Raw genomic sequence first — 20,106 nt, 5'->3', positions numbered from 1 at the left:
CCACTGATTCAGTGTTCCAATGTTTGCCAGCATTTGGAAGATGAGTTGTTTCAATTGAGAGGGATATCTATGGCCTGAAAGTAATATGCAAAAAATAAATAAATAAAATTACTAGACACTAGATGTCACATGTGGTGGCATTAAACTGTGAGTGTTTGAATACAACATCTAGTGTGTGGACACTATCTGAACAGGCAATATGTTAGAAAAATACTAAATATGCTGCTCAAAGGAGGTAGTTAATGAGATAAATTCAACATAGATTTTCACCCATTTCACCCATTGTCTATACTGTAGTTTCCTAAGTTTTCCCAAATCCCTTTTGGGAATCTACTTTCATTTCTCCAAGCACACTTCAGTTTCATTTTCCACTATTGAATTTGGGAGAGTTTAAAAAAGACTTTCTATAGTAAAGTCATTGTAGGACATGTATATTGTCTATGTACTTTCCCTAATCCCTTATGAGTGTAGTAGTATAGCCTACTGACTTCCATCAAGTACAGTTAAGTTTCATTTCCCGTCTAGTGACCCGGTGTATATTTTATGATGAGCAAAGTCCAGTGTTACGTAGTGCCACATAGGCCCTACCCTGACAGCTGTGCAGCAGACCCACAGAGGGACTCTCAGCTGTCTACCATGCAGACCGCAGCGCTCGTGTATAAGGTGACGTGTGCCCAGACTGGGCGATCGGACCTCTGTCAACTGACGGACGATCTATCTGGTCAGATCCAGAGAAATGAGCTGGACCAAATTCTGGGGAATAAGCAGCTGTTTGTTATTTGCAGTCTGGATGGAAAGAAAACAGTCATCGCCAAGACACAGCTAAGGCTCTGCAGGGCCCGGGATTGCACTGGCTGTTCAAATATACACCTGTGTAAATTGTACCTGCTTGGTGAGGATTGCCCTCATAATCGTGGAAGGTAAGAATAGCAGTATTGACATTAGAGGGTAGTAATTTCGCTCAGAATGAATCTGTTTTTGTTTTTTTTGTCTATATCTGTTTTGCTCATCTAAGCTAAAATATTGACACTCAAAATATTACTGATCTCTAAAACATCTAACCAGTTGTTGACTTTGCTATACAGCTCTGGAAAAAATTAAGAGACCAGCACACTTTTTTTCTAAAGTCATCCTATGGTTGCTGAGTAACATTCGAATTAGTTGGCAGTCATATTCAAAATGAAGAGACCACTGCAAATTTGAATATTGCCGTCAACTCATTTGAATGTCACTCAGCAACCGTAGGATGACATCAGAAAAATGTGCAGTGGTCTCTTATTTTTTTCTAAAACTATACTACATTATATATTATAAAGTTTATACTGCTGTACTGTACCCATCAGACGTCCTGTTAATCTTGCTTATCAAATCTGCTGAGTTATCTCTGTGCCACGATATCGTTGTGTACATTGGCTGATCATACTCAAACAGGGTTCAAAAAGCTGCTCCATTCACACACATTGATTATTTACTTAGATTTAGGAATCTATCCAACAACCATAATAACCGTTTTACCATTGCATGGGGTCGTGTTGTGTGCTATGTTTCTAAGTAGACACTTTGGCCCAAATATACAACAGTAACAATAAACATTTACTTATTATGAAGTAATAATTTATATGACCTGAGCTTTTTTGGCCTTCTTTTGGGTGTGTGTATCATTCTTTGGCCTTCTCTTGGGTGTGTGTAGGCGAGTGTGTCGCTTCAGCCATGACCTGTACTCTGACCACAACAACCAGTTGCTGCGGCAACACTATCTGCAGGAGCTCAAGAGGGAGGAGCTGTGTACCCTGCTAATGCAGAATGACTACACTCTTCTGCCACCGGTGAGATACAAGACCCCATACATACACACACATACATACATACATACATACATACATACACACACACATATTGTGCATACATACATACATACATTCTGTAATTTCCCTTTGGGGATGGATAAAGTATATCTATCTATCTATACACACAACATGATAGTAAAGGTTCAGATTGCGGGACTTGGAGAATCTATTAGCAGAAATACATTCATAATAATGTAAGAATAATTTTCATAATAATGTTATATCTTGTCATGAAATAGTAGCTCCTAAGTGTTGTTTTTGTAGGCATGTAAACTGAATTCAAATTTCATGATTTCCATAATGTGCATAATTTCAAATACACATAAAGTGTTATCCGTGACTTCTGTCACCGGTGAGATACCTCAAGGCCCTACATGAGAGTACCTCAAGGCCCTACATGAGAGTACCTCAAGGCCCTACATGAGAGTACCTCAAGACCCTACATGAGAGTACCTCAAGACCCTACATGATAGTACCTCAAGACCCTACATGATAGTACCTCAAGGCCCTCTGTACATTAGGAACATGCAGAGTCAGTGGTAGTAATCTCCGTGTGAAACAGTTAGGAGAAGAAAGTTCAGAGAAGAGCACTTTGAAAAAGTAGTCCTGATAATAAAATAATACAATCACCTGAAATTATGAAGTGTTTATGTTACCACTATCATTTTAGATTAGTAATAATATTAAATGTTTTATAAGTAGTCCACAAAAAAATAACAACCCTTTGGACTGTTCTCTAACTGTCATTCCATTGATGTTTCTGTCTTCCTCAGGTGTGCTTCACCTACAACCGAGGTGCAGGTGAGTTTGGGTTTTGTCCCGACAAGGACACCTGCCGGAGGCTCCACATCTGTGAGAAGTACCTCAGGGGTACCTGTCACAGAGGTGACTGTGACAGGTCACATGACTTCTTTGAGCCCCACCCAAATAGAACATTGCAGTCCAGGGGCGTGTCCAGCGGAATGGTGGGATCCTTACTGTCCGTGTACCGGAACATTCTGGCCATATGGGATTCGAATAGTCCAGGCACTCACAGCAGAGGTACGTTTTGTGCACTGGATGTAAATAATAATATCTCACATAAAGAGTGATACCATTATGCAATTATAGCCTGTTGATTATTTTACAAATGCCATTAAACCATATCTACACTGTCTCCAAATTACATTTTGCAGGCACAGAAATATGCCTCTTTCATATCAAGAATTACTGCAAACAAGGAAGTAAGTTTCAAAGATTGTCTTTCTTTACATCTTCATCTTACATCTTAAGATTTGATGTTCAACATTTAGTAGTCTATGATAGATTCTTAAATGCAACTTTGTATCACGTTTCAGGGGTCTATGTCTTTTCCAAAGCAGACCAGTAAACAGAAAATTAACAAAGACAGAAACACACTTTTCTGTTATAATTTATTAGTAGTAACAACCAAGAAAACTGGTTATAGTTTCCTGCATTAGCCTACTTCTCACAAATACTTAGATAGTAATGGGGGAGTTAGACTTTTTGACCCCCTGGGTCAAATACATTAAACATGAAATCAATAAACATCAATAAATATGTCTGTCTGCTTGCTCAAAGACAGATGCGGTAAGGTCCATTTCCACTTGCCATACAGATGGGAGTTTAAAGATGGACAGGGCTGGTCGCAGCTCACAGACAACGAAGCCATAGAGCAGGACTACTGTGACCCGTCAAAATCATACAGGTCAGGGACTGGTTAGACACTCTACCTGTGTATATTAAATGTATTTTTCCTTTAAATTCATTAGTGTATTGACATGGTGTCTCAGTTCAGTTTTGGCTTGTAAACTGGGGGGGCTTTTCTAGTCAGTCGAACAATGAACATCCTTGTAAAATGCATAGCCTCATTCACACAAGATAGATGAATAGATAGATGGATGGATAGATAGATAATTACTGTATTGATCTTCTAGAAGAAACTGTGGTGTCCTGTCATCCTTTAATCTTCTGATATATACTGTATATATATATTTATTTTTTTTTTTCTTCTTCTTTTCATCCAAGTGGGGGAAATGTGCCTGTGCATTTTGACACCATGACCCGGAATTCGGTGGAGGTTCGGCGCATCTCCACGGTCTCCTCGGTGACCCAGCCCAACTTCATCCTCACCACCAGATGGGCGTGGTACTGGGAGGACGAGTTTGGGCACTGGACTCAGTACGCATCATCAGTAAGGGACCATAGTTTTGCACTGGACTCAGTACGCATTATCAGTTAGGGACCATAGTTTTGCACTGGACTCAGTATGCATATCAGTAAGGGACCATAGTTTTGCACTGGACTCAGTACGCATCATCAATAAGGGACTGTTGCTTTGGCTTTGCCTGTAAAACAGACAACCAGTGCCACTGATTAATATACACTTCTACAGTCGTATTTATGCTGATTTGGGCCCATGACCCATTTGCACACCACAATAGCAATAAATCACCTCTAGGCTACATTTAGGTGTGTAGTCTACTTTTATAAGTCTAAGTATGTGCGTTTAGATGTATTTACTAGCCTATGAACTATTTACTATTTACCATAAACTATTCACTATTTATAAACTATTCACATATACTTTATTTAAGCCTATCTATCATAAAGACTCTATCTATATTTACATGTATTCATTTAGCAGACACTGGGGGGAGGATTAGGGGGGCAGATTGAATGAGCCAGTTACACTGGAGGATTATTAGAGGGCCAGATTGAATGAGCCAGTTACACTGGGGGGATTATTAGGGGGCCAGATTGAATGAGCCATCTTGGGAGTTTACCCAGGACACTGGGGAAGCCTCTACTCTTTTATCCATTATATTACAAGGGACTACATTGTCCTCGAAGCAATTTAGGGTCAAGTGCCTTGCTCAAGGGCACAGCGATGGAAGAGGGGAAATGAACCCACAACTTTTCAGGCTACTGCATGCTAGCCCAGTTCCTTAGCCACTACACTACTACTGCATACTAGCCCAGCTCCTTAGCCACTACGCTACTACTGCATGCTAGCCCTGTCCTTTCATTCATTCATTTATTTTGTGCTGTTAACAAAATCCCTGTTTTAAAAATAACAGGAGGGCACTGACACTTCAGCCACCATCACTAGCGAGGAACTGGAGAAGAAGTACCAGGAGGACAACAGCGGCGTCATCGAGTTCACCGCTGGAAGACACACCTATGAACTCAGCATGCAAGGTCTGTTTGGTTTGGACAGAGTAAACACTAACTGCACCATGTACTCATTTTTATAGACACCTAATAAGGGTCATAACAGGGCTGACGTGTACAGTTACATCAGTGTTTTTCTCACATACTCATAACAGGGCTGACGTGTTACAGTAACAGTGCAGTGTTTTTCCTCACATGTTCTCTGGGCTTGCAGTTCCCAGGCACTGTGCCCTAATTCAGACATAATGGGCCGAGTTAAGCTTAGAAAGTGTCTGAACTTCAGGCACAGACATTTTCCTTACTTCATGACTAGCTTAATACAAAAGCAGTGTTTCCCATGAATTGACTTATTTGTGGCGACCCACCACAATATCAACACTGACCACCACACAATGATTTTCCAGGTTGTACTAAATTGTGCTTAAATTTGGTTAGCATCATAACCACACTGCGCTAATCTGTTAAAAAACTGTTGCATTCAAGTTAATTCTGCAAACCTACCACCACAAATAGAATCTAATTCTGTGGGAAACACTTCAAAAGGCTGTGCTTACTTATGTGTTTTTTGTTTTTACAAAAATGAACAATGCTCCAATTGCAGTGAGTGGCGCACTATCCACATCTTCTAGAGTGAATCAGCCACTCAACCTGCTAAAGCTGAATAGTTAGATTCAAGCGGAAAAAGAGTTATCAAACAAAATTCAATCTTTGATTAAGCTGTGTTAAAAACCTGAGGTTATAGAGGACAGATAGATGTTCTTTTCTTCATCATTACTCAGACATGATTCAGTCAAACCAGCGGTTTGGCACCAAAAGACTTGTGAGAAGACGACCTGTCTTTGTCTCAGCAGCAGAGGTTCGAAAGATTAAATCAAGGTAAACTAGCCTACCAATGATTCTCTTTATAGTATATTTCTCTGCAAAGTTTTCCCACCTCCTCCCTGAGTAGAAAACAATGTGTGAAAATTCATGATCATGCCCAATATGGGGTATGTATTTTTGTATTTTTGAAAATATTGAATTGTTTGTTGATAATTAAAATTCAAAAACAGATTTGACTCTCTCTCTCTCCAGTTCAGTCCAGACACATAAGAGTATACCTCACCACTGGGATAAATTGAACATGCCAGAGACAGGATTTAAGGTGAGAGTCTGGTGTTGATCATCCTAAATTGAACATGCCAGAGACAAGATTTAAGGTGAGAGTCTGGTGTTGATAATCCTAAATTGAACATGCCAGAGACAGGATTTAAGGTGAGAGTCTGGTGTTGATCATCCTAAATTTGTCTTATCATATTGTGTTTTTACGGTCCTCCAAATCATACGAATCATGACTGTAAGATAGATAGATGGATAGATACTTTATTGATCCCCAGGGGATTCAAGAAAATCAAGAACTACTGTAAAATGATGTGGTAGTTGTAAGATGAATTTAGGTTTCCTTTAGACAGTCATATTTTTTACACACATATCCTGTTTGCTGATATTTTTAATATATAAGCTTTGTTTCATAGGATAAGTTAGTGTAATTACTTACATGGTGTGATTATCTTTTAGGTGGTGAAATCATACCAATGGGTTTTTTTTACAACAAAAAATATATACTGTATTTCAGGAAGGAGGACATTTTTGTTGATAATGTGGTCTTCGAGAAGTATTTATCACTTTGTCACAAAAGTGCACATTTTATTTTCAGAGGGTTACACTTGAAAGTTCCTCAAAGGAGTACACAGCAATTGCTGACCTCTTCAGGCAAACAATGACTGGATTTAGAGTGACCAGCATGGAAAGGGTCCAGAACCGTGGTTTGTGGGAGGTTTTTCAATGGTACGTCCTCACAAAAGACAGTATACAGTAGCTGAGGAATGATTATATTGGTGTTTACATTTTGTTTTGCCTTCCTCAATCTGAGACTTTAAACCGGGGTCCTGGTCATTAAAGACCCCATGGCACCTACTGCAAAGAGTAGAGGCTTCCCCAGTGTCCTGGGTAAACTCCCAAGATGGCTCATTCAATCTGGCCCCCTAATAATCCCCCCAGTGTAACTGGCTCATTCAATCTGGCCCTCTAATAATCCTCCAGTGTAACTGGCTCATTCAATCTGCCCCCCTAATCCTCCCCCCAGTGTAATCTGCCCCCCTAATCCTCCCCCCAGTGTAATCTGCCCCCCTAATCCTCCCCCCCAGTGTAATCTGGCCCCCTAAACATCCCCCTGTGTAACTGGCTCATTCTATCTGGCCCCCTAATCATCCCCCCAGTGTAACTGGCTCATTCATTCATTCATTCCCTCACTCTTTACCGCAAGCTGATGTGTGGTGAATGTTCTGGCACATAATGGATGCTGTACATCACCCAGGTGGGGTGAGGTTCCCCCTTCATGGTAAAGGGCTTTGGGTGCCTCAAAAAGTGCTATATAAGTGCAATCTGTTGTTGTTGTTGTTGTTGTTGTTGTTGTGTTGTTTGTCTTTTAAGCGATCTGTGCTAATTTCTCAAATGTCTGAATTGAAGCACAGTTTGTAGTCTATTTGAGTAGCATAATTTATAAGTATAAGTATATATACTTTTGATCCCGTGTGGGAAATATGGTCTCTGCATTTATCCCAATCTGTGAATTCGTGAAACACAATCAGCACTCAGTGAACACACAGTGAGGTGAAGCACACACTAATCCCGACGCAGTGAGCTGCCTGCAACAGCAGGCACTCGGGGAGCAGTGAGGGGTTAGGTGCCTTCAGCCGTTCCTACTGGTCGGGGTTCGAACCGGAAACCCTCCGGTTACAAGTCCGAAGCGCTAACCAGTAGGCCATGGCTGCCCCCACAAATTTCATAATAATTTCATATCATATTAAATAATTTGATAGCAAATCAGTTATCATCTTCTGGAACCCAGAATGATCACATACCTCGGCTCCTTTTAATTCAAGTCTGAGTGTGCAGTCATTTGTGTTTTATTCACCATCTGTATTTCACATTTTACTTGTACTATGTTAATATTGAAAGAGCAAAGCTTTGTGGAAATACAGAATGTGTTTAACCTAGACTCTGTTTATGGAAATGTAACCGGTGTTGGCTGATTAGATGGCAAATAATTTATTGCAGCACAGGAAATCAGTTATTGCCCTGGTATTGATGTTTTTATTTACACTCTAGGCAAGCAGATCAGATGAGAAAAAATAATTCTGGAAGAACAAATGAAAAAATCCTCTTCCACGGTACTGACTCCAAGCACATTGATGCCATCTGTCAGCAGAACTTTGACTGGCGCATTTGTGGAACTCACGGAACCGCTTATGGCAAAGGTGGGTGTTTAACTTTAATCAGACGAGAACAAGTGTGAGGTTGCTGTGCCTGTGGGGTTTAAACCTTATCCAGTACACTGAGGATGCTCTGCCATCAGCTGTGCACGTCTCGCAAAACATCTCATCTCAGGGGCCCTCCACCTCTCAAGGCTTCTCTAAGGCCACCTCGTCCACACGAGGCAGTGACGGGACAACCGTTACCATAGACACACCTTTAATCTCAAATGCCAGAGTTCTACAGGCTAGAGCCACACAGGTGGTTCCCTGTCAGGCTGGACCTACTCGGCACACTCCCCAGTCTATCACAGCCACCTCAGCCAAGCCAGCGACAAACATAGACTTGAGGTTCAGTTCAAGTTCTCAAGCCAGAGTCCCAGTCTTCAAAAATGCCCCTACAGTCGTGCTGAAGTCACACGCTTTACCTGGTGCAACCTTGACCTCAGCAAGTTCATCAGATGGCTTTGTGATGTCTGTGCCAGAGAATACACTAGGCAGCTATGTTCTCCCAACTAGCGCCCTCTCAACTTCGATGCCAGTGAGGCCTAGCCTAGCGCCCAAACCAGCAAGTCTCACTAAGCACTCTGTTACCCCCAGAAAAGAAATCTCAGATGCCACCCATGCTCATTCAGCTGTTTCTGAGGTGACACACACCCCGATCTCTCACCTGACTCCCCAGAGTTTTCTCTCATCCGGATGTGTGACCATCTCTGAACTTGAAGCAGCTGCTAGAGGTGCTAGAGATAGAACTCGTGTTAAGAACCTCAAGGTCAAAAAAAAAGAAAAAAGAAAACGTGGCCGAAGTTCTACAGTCACACAGGCAAGCTTTGGCTGACAGCACAGGTGGAAAGGCTTTGTCCGGAACACCTATCTCTCCATCTTTCTCAAAATATGTCACACCCTTGAGGGATGATGATTTCAGGGAGTTGCTGAGGGATGATGATTTCAGGGAGTTGCATGCGACTGCCGTGTACCATGTTCCTCAAACTGCGGCCACACGAGATTCTGGGCTTATCTCCGACCTCAACAGGGTGTACCAAAGCACTTGTGAAAAGCGCGAGGTTCCAGGCTCCATAAGCAGAACCTTAAGTTCTCCGAGTTCTGACGCTCACCCATCAGCGACAAGCTTGTCTTCAACTTCACTGACAAACATCATATCTCGTACGGCTCTTTTGCGTTCAGGGGTGAATGACCCACTGTCACCATCACCCCTGCCCAGACGGTATGCCTCCGGGGTTGCATCTGATGCTATGACCCAGTCTCCACTGTCCCATGTGGAAGCGGTTTCAGATTTAATTGATTAATTGATTACTTCCAGAAACTCTCTAATCAGAAATAAGATTCTGTTTTTATTTCCCTCTTGGCGATTTTCTCTGTTGTTTCATAGGTTTATAGGATTTGCTGAGATGACATATTGCATATTGTAATCATGAAAAAAGGAATTTAAACTAAACTGTCACTGCCAAGACACAGAAACACAGAACTGTCTCTCTGTCTGTAATACTACTGATTCTGATGAATACATCTGTAAAGTGTATATGAAAATAAATAATAAAAACATGTGTTTGATCACTTTATTTGCTTTTATATGTGTGGATTTTTTCATTTTGAAAACTCCATATAAGCATCATATTTCACTTAAAGGAACACACCAAATTATTTAGTGGAAGTGGGTTACACCAGTTAGCCTATAGCTCACTTTTAGCTATAGGCTGGCTACAGGCTAACTGGTCTAACCCACTTCAGTGAATTATGCTAAGCTAGGCTAACTGAAGGGAAGAGAAAAGAAGGGTACTGTATGTAACCTCTTATCTAATTCTGGAGTAGAGGGCAAAAATAAGCTTATTTCCAATCAAGTTGATGTGTTCCTTTAAGAGTCTAAAAAAATACTCCATGTATGAAATGTGTTCATAAGCTTGTTTTGGGGGGTAAAGAAGATCCTTCTTTGTTTTATTCCAGGGAGTTACTTTGCCAGAGATGCCTCATACTCTCACAGATACACCAGCTGTGAGGGAACCAGGGCCATGTTTGTCTGTCGGGTTCTGGTAGGGGAACCTACTCAAGGCAGCTCCAGCCTCCTCCGACCACCGGCAAAAGATGGAGAAGACACGCGTCTGTACGACAGCTGTGTGGACGATGTCTGCAACCCCTCCATCTTCGTGATATTTGAGAAGCACCAGGTGTACCCCGAGTACCTCCTCCAGTACGAGGAAGGGTCGGGGACGGAGGCTGCAGACGCCTCCGTATCTCGCCCAGGTCGCCCCAGGACCAAAACTCTTTCCTCCTCATCAGGCAATTTGTTCTCTCCCCTGAGTCAGCCCACCATTGTGACCTCGCACGTCGTCCGTCGCCGTGAACAATCCATGGAGCGCGTGCCAACGTCCTATCTCACCAAGTCCAGAGGCTTCGGATCCATGACATCTTTGAATAATCTACACCAGATCAACTCCTCGTCTGCGTTCTCAGTTCAACGTCCCCAGCCCAGGATGACTTTGTATCAGTCCCCCGCCAGGTTGAGGCCATTCGTGACAAACCCCCCGCGGCTACGGTACACACAGCCAATGACCAGGAGGACCACCTCAATGGCGGCCCTCGATCAGCCTTGGTTGTTGTAGATATACGGGCTGTTAGTTTACCCTTGTCTTGAGACTCAGTCATGTTTTGACATTATGAATGGGTAACTTTGAAAGGTTTATTTAACAATGTGAGGGATTACAACATTTGTCTTCTTTGCATTTATTCATAGAATGACAAGTGCAAATATTATGGGGAATAAATTGTATTCATTAGGTATTGTATTGTGTCCATTCTATGCCATCCCTCAATCACTCCTGCATGTTTTTGCCCTGGGTTTGTGTTCCCAGGAATTGTACCAGAGAATTTGATTGTTTAGTGACAATGATAATAACAAGATCTGTAATGAACCAGAAATAAACACAGTTGGCAAGAACCATGACTTTTCTCTTTGTAAGCTTGCTTATTGGACATTACACCCATTACAATATTTTTTTTAGAAAAAGTAGGCTACATTAAAATGCTTTTGCTATAACTTTTATTTTTCTATATTATTATTATTATCATTATTATTATTATTATTACTATGATTAATAATAATAATAACAAAAATAAAGCCTAATTAAGATCATTTCATTTTATGCATAGGAGCTGGAGTCTTTTTGGTTTGTAAATTAACATTTTAATACATTTTCCCTTTTTAACTACCAGAGCGCCATCTACTGTTATTAGCTTCGTAGGCTACTACGCACATGAGAGATTACATCATGCCAACCTCGAGTAGCCATCACGCTGTGTAGCCTTCATGGGCTTCGGAAAAAACTTTTTCCTGTTGAAAACATCATTCCGCGTCATTCCCGTCACGTAATGTGAGTCAGAGGTCGGAAACTGGGGCTAGATTTTGCCCAGTTAGATAGATAGATAGATTCTTTATTGATCCCCAGGGGAAATTCAAGGTCAAAAGTTAGGGGCTCGTCATCACTTTTGTCATCACCTTGTAGTTTGTTTATAGTCCATGTCCAACAGTTTTAATGTGAACTTGGGAATTTGCTCTTTTTTCACTTGAAGGCTGCATATCTTTCTTTCACAGGCGTCTTACACTATATTTTAAGCAAATACATTTGTTTATTTAGGATTAGCGAGTGTATGTTTTAACCTTTGTTGTGGCATCCGTGTTTGTCACACATTCCTACGGCAAAGCACATGAACACTGTCAGAAAAACAAAGTAGCCACAGGGGCGGTCCATGTCATTCCGAAGTGCCCTGAATGCAACTGAGTAACGAGTTATACTAAGGACACATGTAACTGAAGTGAAAACATTCAGTTAAAAAATCGAGTAGCTTAAACAAAATGGTAATGCAGACATTTGGCATGGGTAAAGCTGGTAAAGCATAGACAGTAAAACAAAGGGTAAAGCGATGACGCAACAAATGCCGCGGCTTGTGACGTCACCCCTAGCTGGGTCTATAAAATGCGCGTCAGCAAAACATTTTCATAGTGTGTCCTGCTCTACCTCAGCAGCAAGCCTTCCGTGACCTTCCGGTAAGTTGGTAATAAAATATGGTTATAGTTAATGTAATTAGCATTATAATAATGGTAATAGTGATGATAAGAATAACTAGACTGCATTTCCGGCGGGAACTGCGAAAGTGTGCTTGCCCTGGTCCGGTCAGCAACGTGAGCAGACAGTGGCATACGCTATGCTGAACCTGGCTTGATCCAGGCATTGTAACGGTGCCTTTCAGTGTTGGAGCAGTGGCAATATCCCAAAAGCTCTAGGAGAGGGCTATTCAACTATTGGCTTGCGGGTTGAATGTGATTCGTTGGATTTTACCTTTGGCCTGCCTTCGAATTTAGCTTCTATGACTGAGATCAAATCAATAAAATAAAATGACAGCAGTGATTGGCTGCAAAAATAAATAATGTCACGCGGTTTAGCCTCTCAAACTGGGCTATCAGGTAACCTACAGAGGAATTGAAATTATGAAATATGACCAAGGCATTAAAAAGCTACTTGTTTGTCAGGATACTTTTTCACTGATTTATTTAAAAAAAAATATGAGCTATGAGTGTGAATGTTATATATTCCATCCCACAAATTATGTTTTACTGGTTTATTTGACAAATACTCTATATGGATTTGCTCTATAAAGACCGTGATGTCTGTTTGGGATTGTTTTGTGAGCCTGGGGTTGTTTTGAGAGCCTATTGATGTAGCCTATCTCAGAATAAAGGAATACTTCATATTACTCTAAACCACCGTCTGTAAATCAACTGTATACTACTGTCTACATTGCACTATATTTCTTGACCTGTCTCTGTATGTTTCATCACCTTTCTATACTTTTGCCTCACATTGCAACACAGCTCAGATCTTTGGTTGCTATGAAGGCCAGTCGCTCTAAATGGATGGTTGCTATGGCCAAAGGCCAGTTCTATCTCTGCCGTTGTCAAGCGGGCATATAGTAGAAATTCTGATTAACCTTATCTTATTTAAAACATCTCTATTTTACTTATCCCACTTCCATACAGTGGGTCCCATTAAGAAGTGGCCACTTCATTCAAGGGGCTTACCGTGATTCACACAGCAGCATTAATAAATTAATCTGTCACCATATGCCTATGCTTACGTTTGCAAAGAAAACATTTTAATTTGATCCACATGAAACGTTACATTTCATGTACATGTTGACAATGAGTAGGCTAGTTTTGGTTGTTGGTGGTGTTATTGCATCCCTTAGTTATGCCTACAATGCAAGTTCCCTCGCGATTGGAAGCTCCTGTAGACAATAGTAGATGCATTTCAAAATATCGCGTTAGGAGTCCTTGCCACTTCTTTTAAGCCGTCACAGACGTAGGTGCTACTTTTAGGGCTAAAGTGCTTCGTGAATTACTGTTAGTAAAAAAAAAAATAGCAGTCCTAAAGTTACACGTGACGAAGTTACGAGTGCAAGCATCTCATGTCAAACTAGAAAAGCATTTCCTGAAGGAAATACAGTGCATGAAAATGCAAAAATATGATGTAAAATATCATACAGAGTAAAAACAAACTATATTGGTTGCTAGGTAGATGAGGTTTAATATAGTTGGAATGACTGAACAGTTAAATAGGTGGATAGTTTATATAGTTAAATGATTTACTTGGTAGATAAGGTATAATATAGTTGGAATGATTGAACGGTTAAATAAGTGGATAGTTTAAATGGTTAAATTATTTAGGTAGATAGTTGACGATAACTGACACTTGGAATGGCTCTAATGTTTGCTAGCAGTTATGCTAACTATATTAACAAAGATAATAATGTTAACCAAGTTACTATGCTAACTAGCATGCTAACAATGTTAAAATGCTAAGTATGCTAACCATGTGACTTAGCTAATTATTTTTAGCAGTTATGCTAACTAGCATGCTAACATGCTAATTATGTTAACTATGCTAACCATGTTACTTAGCTGACTTAGCTAATCATTTTAAGCAGTTTTGCTAAAAATGCTAACTAGCATGCTAACATGCTAACTATCTTAACCATGTTACTTTATTAACTTAGCTAATCATTTTAGCAGTTTTACTAAAAATCTTAATCCGAAGATGTTAACATGCTAGCATGCTAACTATCTTAACCATGTTACTTAGCTAACTTAGCTAATCATTTTTAGCAGTTTTGCTAAAAATGCTAACTAGCATGCTAACATGCTAGCATGTTAACTATGCTAACCATGTTACTTAGCTAACTTAGCTAACTTAGCTAACTAGCTACAGTGGGTAGGAGTCATAGTTGATGACAAGCAGACAAACAGTTACAATGGCTGAACAGTTGAAAAGTTCAGTAGTTTAAAGGGTTAAATTGTTTAACAGTGAAATATTGTAGTGAGGACTTTTATTTTGAAACAGTTTTTGGCAGAGGAAGCAGTTGAATAGGGTGTGTAGTCTTAATAGGGCCAGTTTGTATGCTTAAAGCCTGAGACTGGCAGTTGATGCAGGTGGCCCGAACACCTGCCATAGGATTCTAATTGCTTAACGGCTCTATTGTGATGTCATCAGCCCATGTTAAGTCTATGGGGAAATTTTGACTAGTTTTTTAATTAATAGTTTAAAAGTATAAAAAGTTACAAAGTTGAAAAATACAAAGCCCACATGTCCTAAGTAAGACCTACGTAACATAGTTTGAATGAAGTTTCTACGTTAAACGGTTTAAGCTGCATTAACTGCGTTAGAAGAAGAAGAATAAGAAGAACTAGAAAAGCATTTCCTGAAGGAAATACAGTGCATGAAAATGCAAAAATATACAGAGTAAAAACAAACTATATTGGTTGCTAAGTAGATGAGGTTTAATATAGTTGGAATGACTGAACAGTTAAATAGGTGGATAGTTTAAATGGTTAAATTATTTAGGTAGATAGTTGACGATAACTGACAGTTGGAATGGCTCTAATGTTTGCTAGTAGTTATGCTAACTATGTTAACAAAGATAATAATATTAACAAAGTTACTATGCTAACTGGCATACTAACACGCTTAGCACGAAACTATGCTAACCACGCTATTTAACTAACTTAGCTAATCATTTTAGCAGTTTTTTAAAAATGTTAACTATGCTAATAACCACATCTAATCTATCTTAACCAGCTAACTTAACTTAGCTAATCATTTTAAGCAGTTTTGCTTAAAATGTTAATTAACATGCTTGCATGCTAACTATGCTAACCATGTGACTTAGCTAATCATTTTAAGCAGTTTTGCTAAAAATGCTAACTAGCATGTTAGCATGTTAACCACGTTACTTAGCTAATTGTTTTTAGCAGTTTTGCTAAAAAATGCTAACTAGCATGCTAACATGCTAACCATGCTAACCACGTTACTTAGCTAATCATTTTAAGCAGTTTTGCTTAAAATGTTAATTAGCATGCTAACATGTTAGCATGCTAACTATGCTAACCATGTGACTTAGCTAACTTAGCTAATCATTTTTAGCAGTTTTGCTTAAAATGCTAACTAAAATGCTAACATGCTAGCATGCTAACTATGTTAACCATGTTACTTAGCTAACTAGCTACAGTGGGTAGGAGTCATAGTTGATGATAAGTAACAGTTACAATGGCTGAACAGTTAAAAGGGTCAGTAGTTTAAACGGTTAAATTGTTTAACAGTGAAATATTGTAGTGAGGACTTTTATTTTGAAACAGATTTTGGCAGAGGAAGCAGTTGAACAGGATGTGTAGTCTTAATAGGGCCAGTTTGTATGCTTAAAGCCTGAGACTGGCAGCTGGTCCAGGTGGCCCGAACACCTGCCATAGGATTCTAATTGCTTAACGGCTCTATTGTGATGTCATCAGCCCATGTTAAGTCTATGGGGAAATTTTGACTAGTTTTTAATTAATAGTTTAAAAAGTATGAAAGTTACAAAGTTGAAAAATACAAAGCCCACATGTCCTAAGTAAGACCTACGTAACATAGTTTGAATGAAGTTTCTTTGTTAAACGGTTTAAGCTGCATTAACTGCGTTAGAAGAAGAAGAATAAGAAGAAGAACTAGAAAAGCATTTCCTGAAGGAAATACAGTGCATGAAAATGCAAAAATATGATGTAAAATATCATACAGAGTAAAAACAAACTATATTGGTTGCTAGGTAGATGAGGTTTAATATAGTTGGAATGACTGAACAGTTAAATAGGTGGATAGTTTATATAGTTAAATGATTTACTTGGTAGATAAGGTTTAATATAGTTGGAATGATTGAATGGTTAAATAAGTGGATAGTTTAAATGGTTAAATTATTTAGGTAGATAACTGACACTTGAATGGCTCTAATGTTTGCTAGCAGTTATGCTAACTATGTTAACAAAGATAATAATGTTAACCAAGTTACTATGCTAACTAAAGATGCTAACAATGTTAAAATGCTAAGTATGCTAACCATGTGACTTAGCTAATTATTTTAGCAGTTAACTAGCATGCTAACATGCTAATTATGTTAACTATGCTAACCATGTTACTTAGCTGACTTAGCTAATCATTTTAAGCAGTTTTGCTAAAAATGCTAACTAACATGCTAACATGCTAACTATGCTAACCATGTTACTTAGCTAACTTAGCTAATCATTTTTAGCAGTTTTACTAAAAATGCTAACTAGCATGTTAACATGCTAGCATGCTAACTATGCTAACCATGTTACTTAGCTAACTTAGCTAATCATTTTTTAGCAGTTTTGCTGTAAAATGTTAACTAGCATGCTAACATGCTAGCATGTTAACTATCTTTAACCATGTTACTTAGCTAACTTTAGCTAACTTAGCTAACTAGCTACAGTGGGTAGGAGTCATAGTTGATGACAAGCAGACAAACAGTTACAATGGCTGAACAGTTGAAAAGTTCAGTAGTTTAAAGGGTTAAATTGTTTAACAGTGAAATATTGTAGTGAGGACTTTTTTTTATTTTGAAACAGTTTTTGGCAGAGGAAGCAGTTGAATAGGGGTGTGTAGTCTTAATAGGGCCAGTTTGTATGCTTAAAGCCTGAGACTGGCAGTTGATGCAGGTGGTCCGGAACACCTGCCATAGGATTCTAATTGCTTAACGGCTCTATTGTGATGTCATCAGCCCATGTTAAGTCTATGGGGAAATTTTGACTAGTTTTTAATTAATAGTTTAAAAAGTATAAAAGTTACAAAGTTGAAAAATACAAAGCCCACATGTCCTAAGTAAGACCTAATTAACATAGTTTGAATGAAGTTTCTAATGTTAAACGGTTTAAGCTGCATTAACTGCGTTAGAAGAAGAAGAATAAGAAGAACTAGAAAAGCATTTCCTGAAGGAAATACAGTGCATGAAAATGCAAAAAATATACAGAGTAAAAAAACAAACTATATTGGTTGCTAAGTAGATGAGGTTTAATATAGTTGGAATGACTGAACAGTTAAATAGGTGGATAGTTTAAAATGGTTAAATTATTTAGGTAGATAGTTGACGATAACTGACAGTTGGAATGGCTCTAATGTTTGCTAGTAGTTATGCTAACTATGTTAACAAAGATAATAATATTAACAAAGTTACTATGCTAACTGGCATACTAACACGCTAGCATGTAAACTATGCTAACCACGTTACTTAACTAACTTAGCTAATCATTTTAAGCAGTTTTGCTTAAAAGTTAACTAGCATGCTAACATCTTTGCATGCTAAACTATGCTAACCATGTGACTTAGCTAATCATTTTAAGCAGTTTTCTTAAAATCTAATTAACATGTTAGCATGTTAATGCTTATTGACTTAGCTAATCATTTTAATTGTTTTTTTTAGCAGTGTTTTTGCTAACCAAAAAAAAAAAGCAGTTTTGCTAAAAATGCTAACCATGCTAACCTAACCATGCTAACCACGTTACTTAGCTAATCATTTTAAGCAGTTTTGCTTAAAATGTTAATTAGCATGCTAACATGTTAGCATGCTAACTATGCTAACCATGTGACTTAGCTAACTTAGCTAATCATTTTTAGCAGTTTTGCTTAAAATGCTAACTAAAATGCTAACATGCTAGCATCTTAACTATGTTAACCATGTTACTTAGCTAACTAGCTACAGTGGGTAGGAGTCATAGTTGATGATAAGTAACAGTTACAATGGCTGAACAGTTAAAAGGGTCAGTAGTTTAAACGGTTAAATTGTTTAACAGTGAAATATTGTAGTGAGGACTTTTATTTTGAAACAGATTTTGGCAGAGGAAGCAGTTGAACAGGATGTGTAGTCTTAATAGGGCCAGTTTGTATGCTTAAAGCCTGAGACTGGCAGCTGGTCCAGGTGGGTCCAACACCTGCCATAGGATTCTAATTGCTTAACGGCTCTATTGTGATGTCATCAGCCCATGTTAAGTCTATGGGGAAATTTTGACTAGTTTTAATTAATAGTTTTAAAAAGTATGAAAGTTACAAAGTTGAAAAATACAAAAAGCCCACATGTCCTAAGTAAGACCTACGTAACATAGTTTGAATGAAGTTTCTTTGTTAAACGGTTTAAGCTGCATTAACTGCGTTAGAAGAAGAAGAATAAGAAGAAGAACTAGAAAAGCATTTCCTGAAGGAAATACAGTGCATGAAAATGCAAAAAATATGATGTCAAATATCATACAGAGTAAAAACAAACTATATTGGTTGCTATGTAGATGAGGTTTAATATAGTTGGAATGACTGAACAGTTAAATAGGTGGATAGTTTATATAGGTAAATGATTTACTTGGTAGATAAGGTTTAATATAGTTGGAATGATTGAATGGTTAAATAAGTGGATAGTTTAAATTGTTAAATTATTTAGGTAGATAACTGACACTTGGAATGGCTCTAATGTTTGCTAGCAGTTATGCTAACTATGTTAACAAAGATAATAATGTTAACCAAGTTACTATGCTAACTAGCATGCTAACAATGTTAAAATGCTAAGTATGTTAACCATGTTACTTAGCTAATTATTTTTAGCAGTTATGCTAACTATGCTAACCATGTTACTTAGCTGACTTAGCTAATCATTTTAAGCAGTTTTGCTAAAATCTTTAACTAACATGTTAGCATGCTAACTATCTTAAGCATGTGACTTAGCTAACTTAGCTAATCATTTTAAGCAGTTTTGCTAAAAATCTTAACTAGCATGTTAACATGCTAGCATGCTAACTATCTTAACCATGTTACTTAGCTAACTTAGCTAATCATTTTTTAGCAGTTTTTTTAAAATGCTTAACTAAAGATCTTAACATGCTAGCATGCTAACTATGTTAACCATGTTATTTAGCTAACTTAGCTAACTAGCTACAGTGGGTAGGAGTCATAGTTGATGACAAGTAACAGTTACAATGGCTGAACAGTTAAAAAGTTCAGTAGTTTAAAGGGTTAAATTGTTTAACAGTGAAATATTGTAGTGAGGACTTTTATTTTGAAACAGTTTTTTTGGCAGAGGAAGCAGTTGAACAGGATGTGTAGTCTTAATAGGGCCAGTTTGTATGCTTAAAGCTTGAGACTGGCAGTTGATCCAGGTGGCCGAACACCTGCCATAGGATTCTAATTGCTTAACGATTATTGTTGTGATGTCATAATCATAATGTTAAGTCAATGGGGAAATTTTGATTAGTTTTTTTAATTAATAGTTTTAAAAAGTATAAAAGTTACAAAGATGAAAAAATACAAAGCCCACATGTCCTAAGTAAGACCTACATAACATAGTTTGAATGAAGTTTCTCGTTAAACGGTTTTAAGCTGCATTAACTGGGCGTTAGAAGAAGAAGAATAAGAAGAAGA

The 20,106-nt window shown here is 38.5% G+C and overlaps 1 protein-coding gene across 1 annotated transcript; it reads left to right on the top strand.

Moving 5' to 3' along the window:
• Window positions 1-99: 99 nt before the first annotated feature.
• On the top strand, window positions 100-11,273 carry LOC125310530 (protein mono-ADP-ribosyltransferase PARP12-like). Its single transcript, XM_048268042.1, has 12 exons — window positions 100-920; window positions 1,691-1,826; window positions 2,621-2,888; window positions 3,023-3,070; window positions 3,429-3,555; window positions 3,876-4,041; window positions 4,928-5,048; window positions 5,801-5,897; window positions 6,096-6,165; window positions 6,718-6,848; window positions 8,172-8,320; window positions 10,277-11,273. Exons 1-12 carry the CDS (start codon window positions 544-546, stop codon window positions 10,930-10,932), a joined length of 2,346 nt encoding a protein of 781 aa, XP_048123999.1. The 5' UTR covers window positions 100-543; the 3' UTR covers window positions 10,933-11,273.
• Window positions 11,274-20,106: the final 8,833 nt, after the last annotated feature.

The sequence above is a fragment of the Alosa alosa genome, chromosome 17, assembly GCF_017589495.1.
Source record: "Alosa alosa isolate M-15738 ecotype Scorff River chromosome 17, AALO_Geno_1.1, whole genome shotgun sequence".
Lineage (NCBI taxonomy): Eukaryota > Metazoa > Chordata > Actinopteri > Clupeiformes > Clupeidae > Alosa > Alosa alosa.
This window is presented reverse-complemented; position numbering and strand designations above follow the sequence as displayed.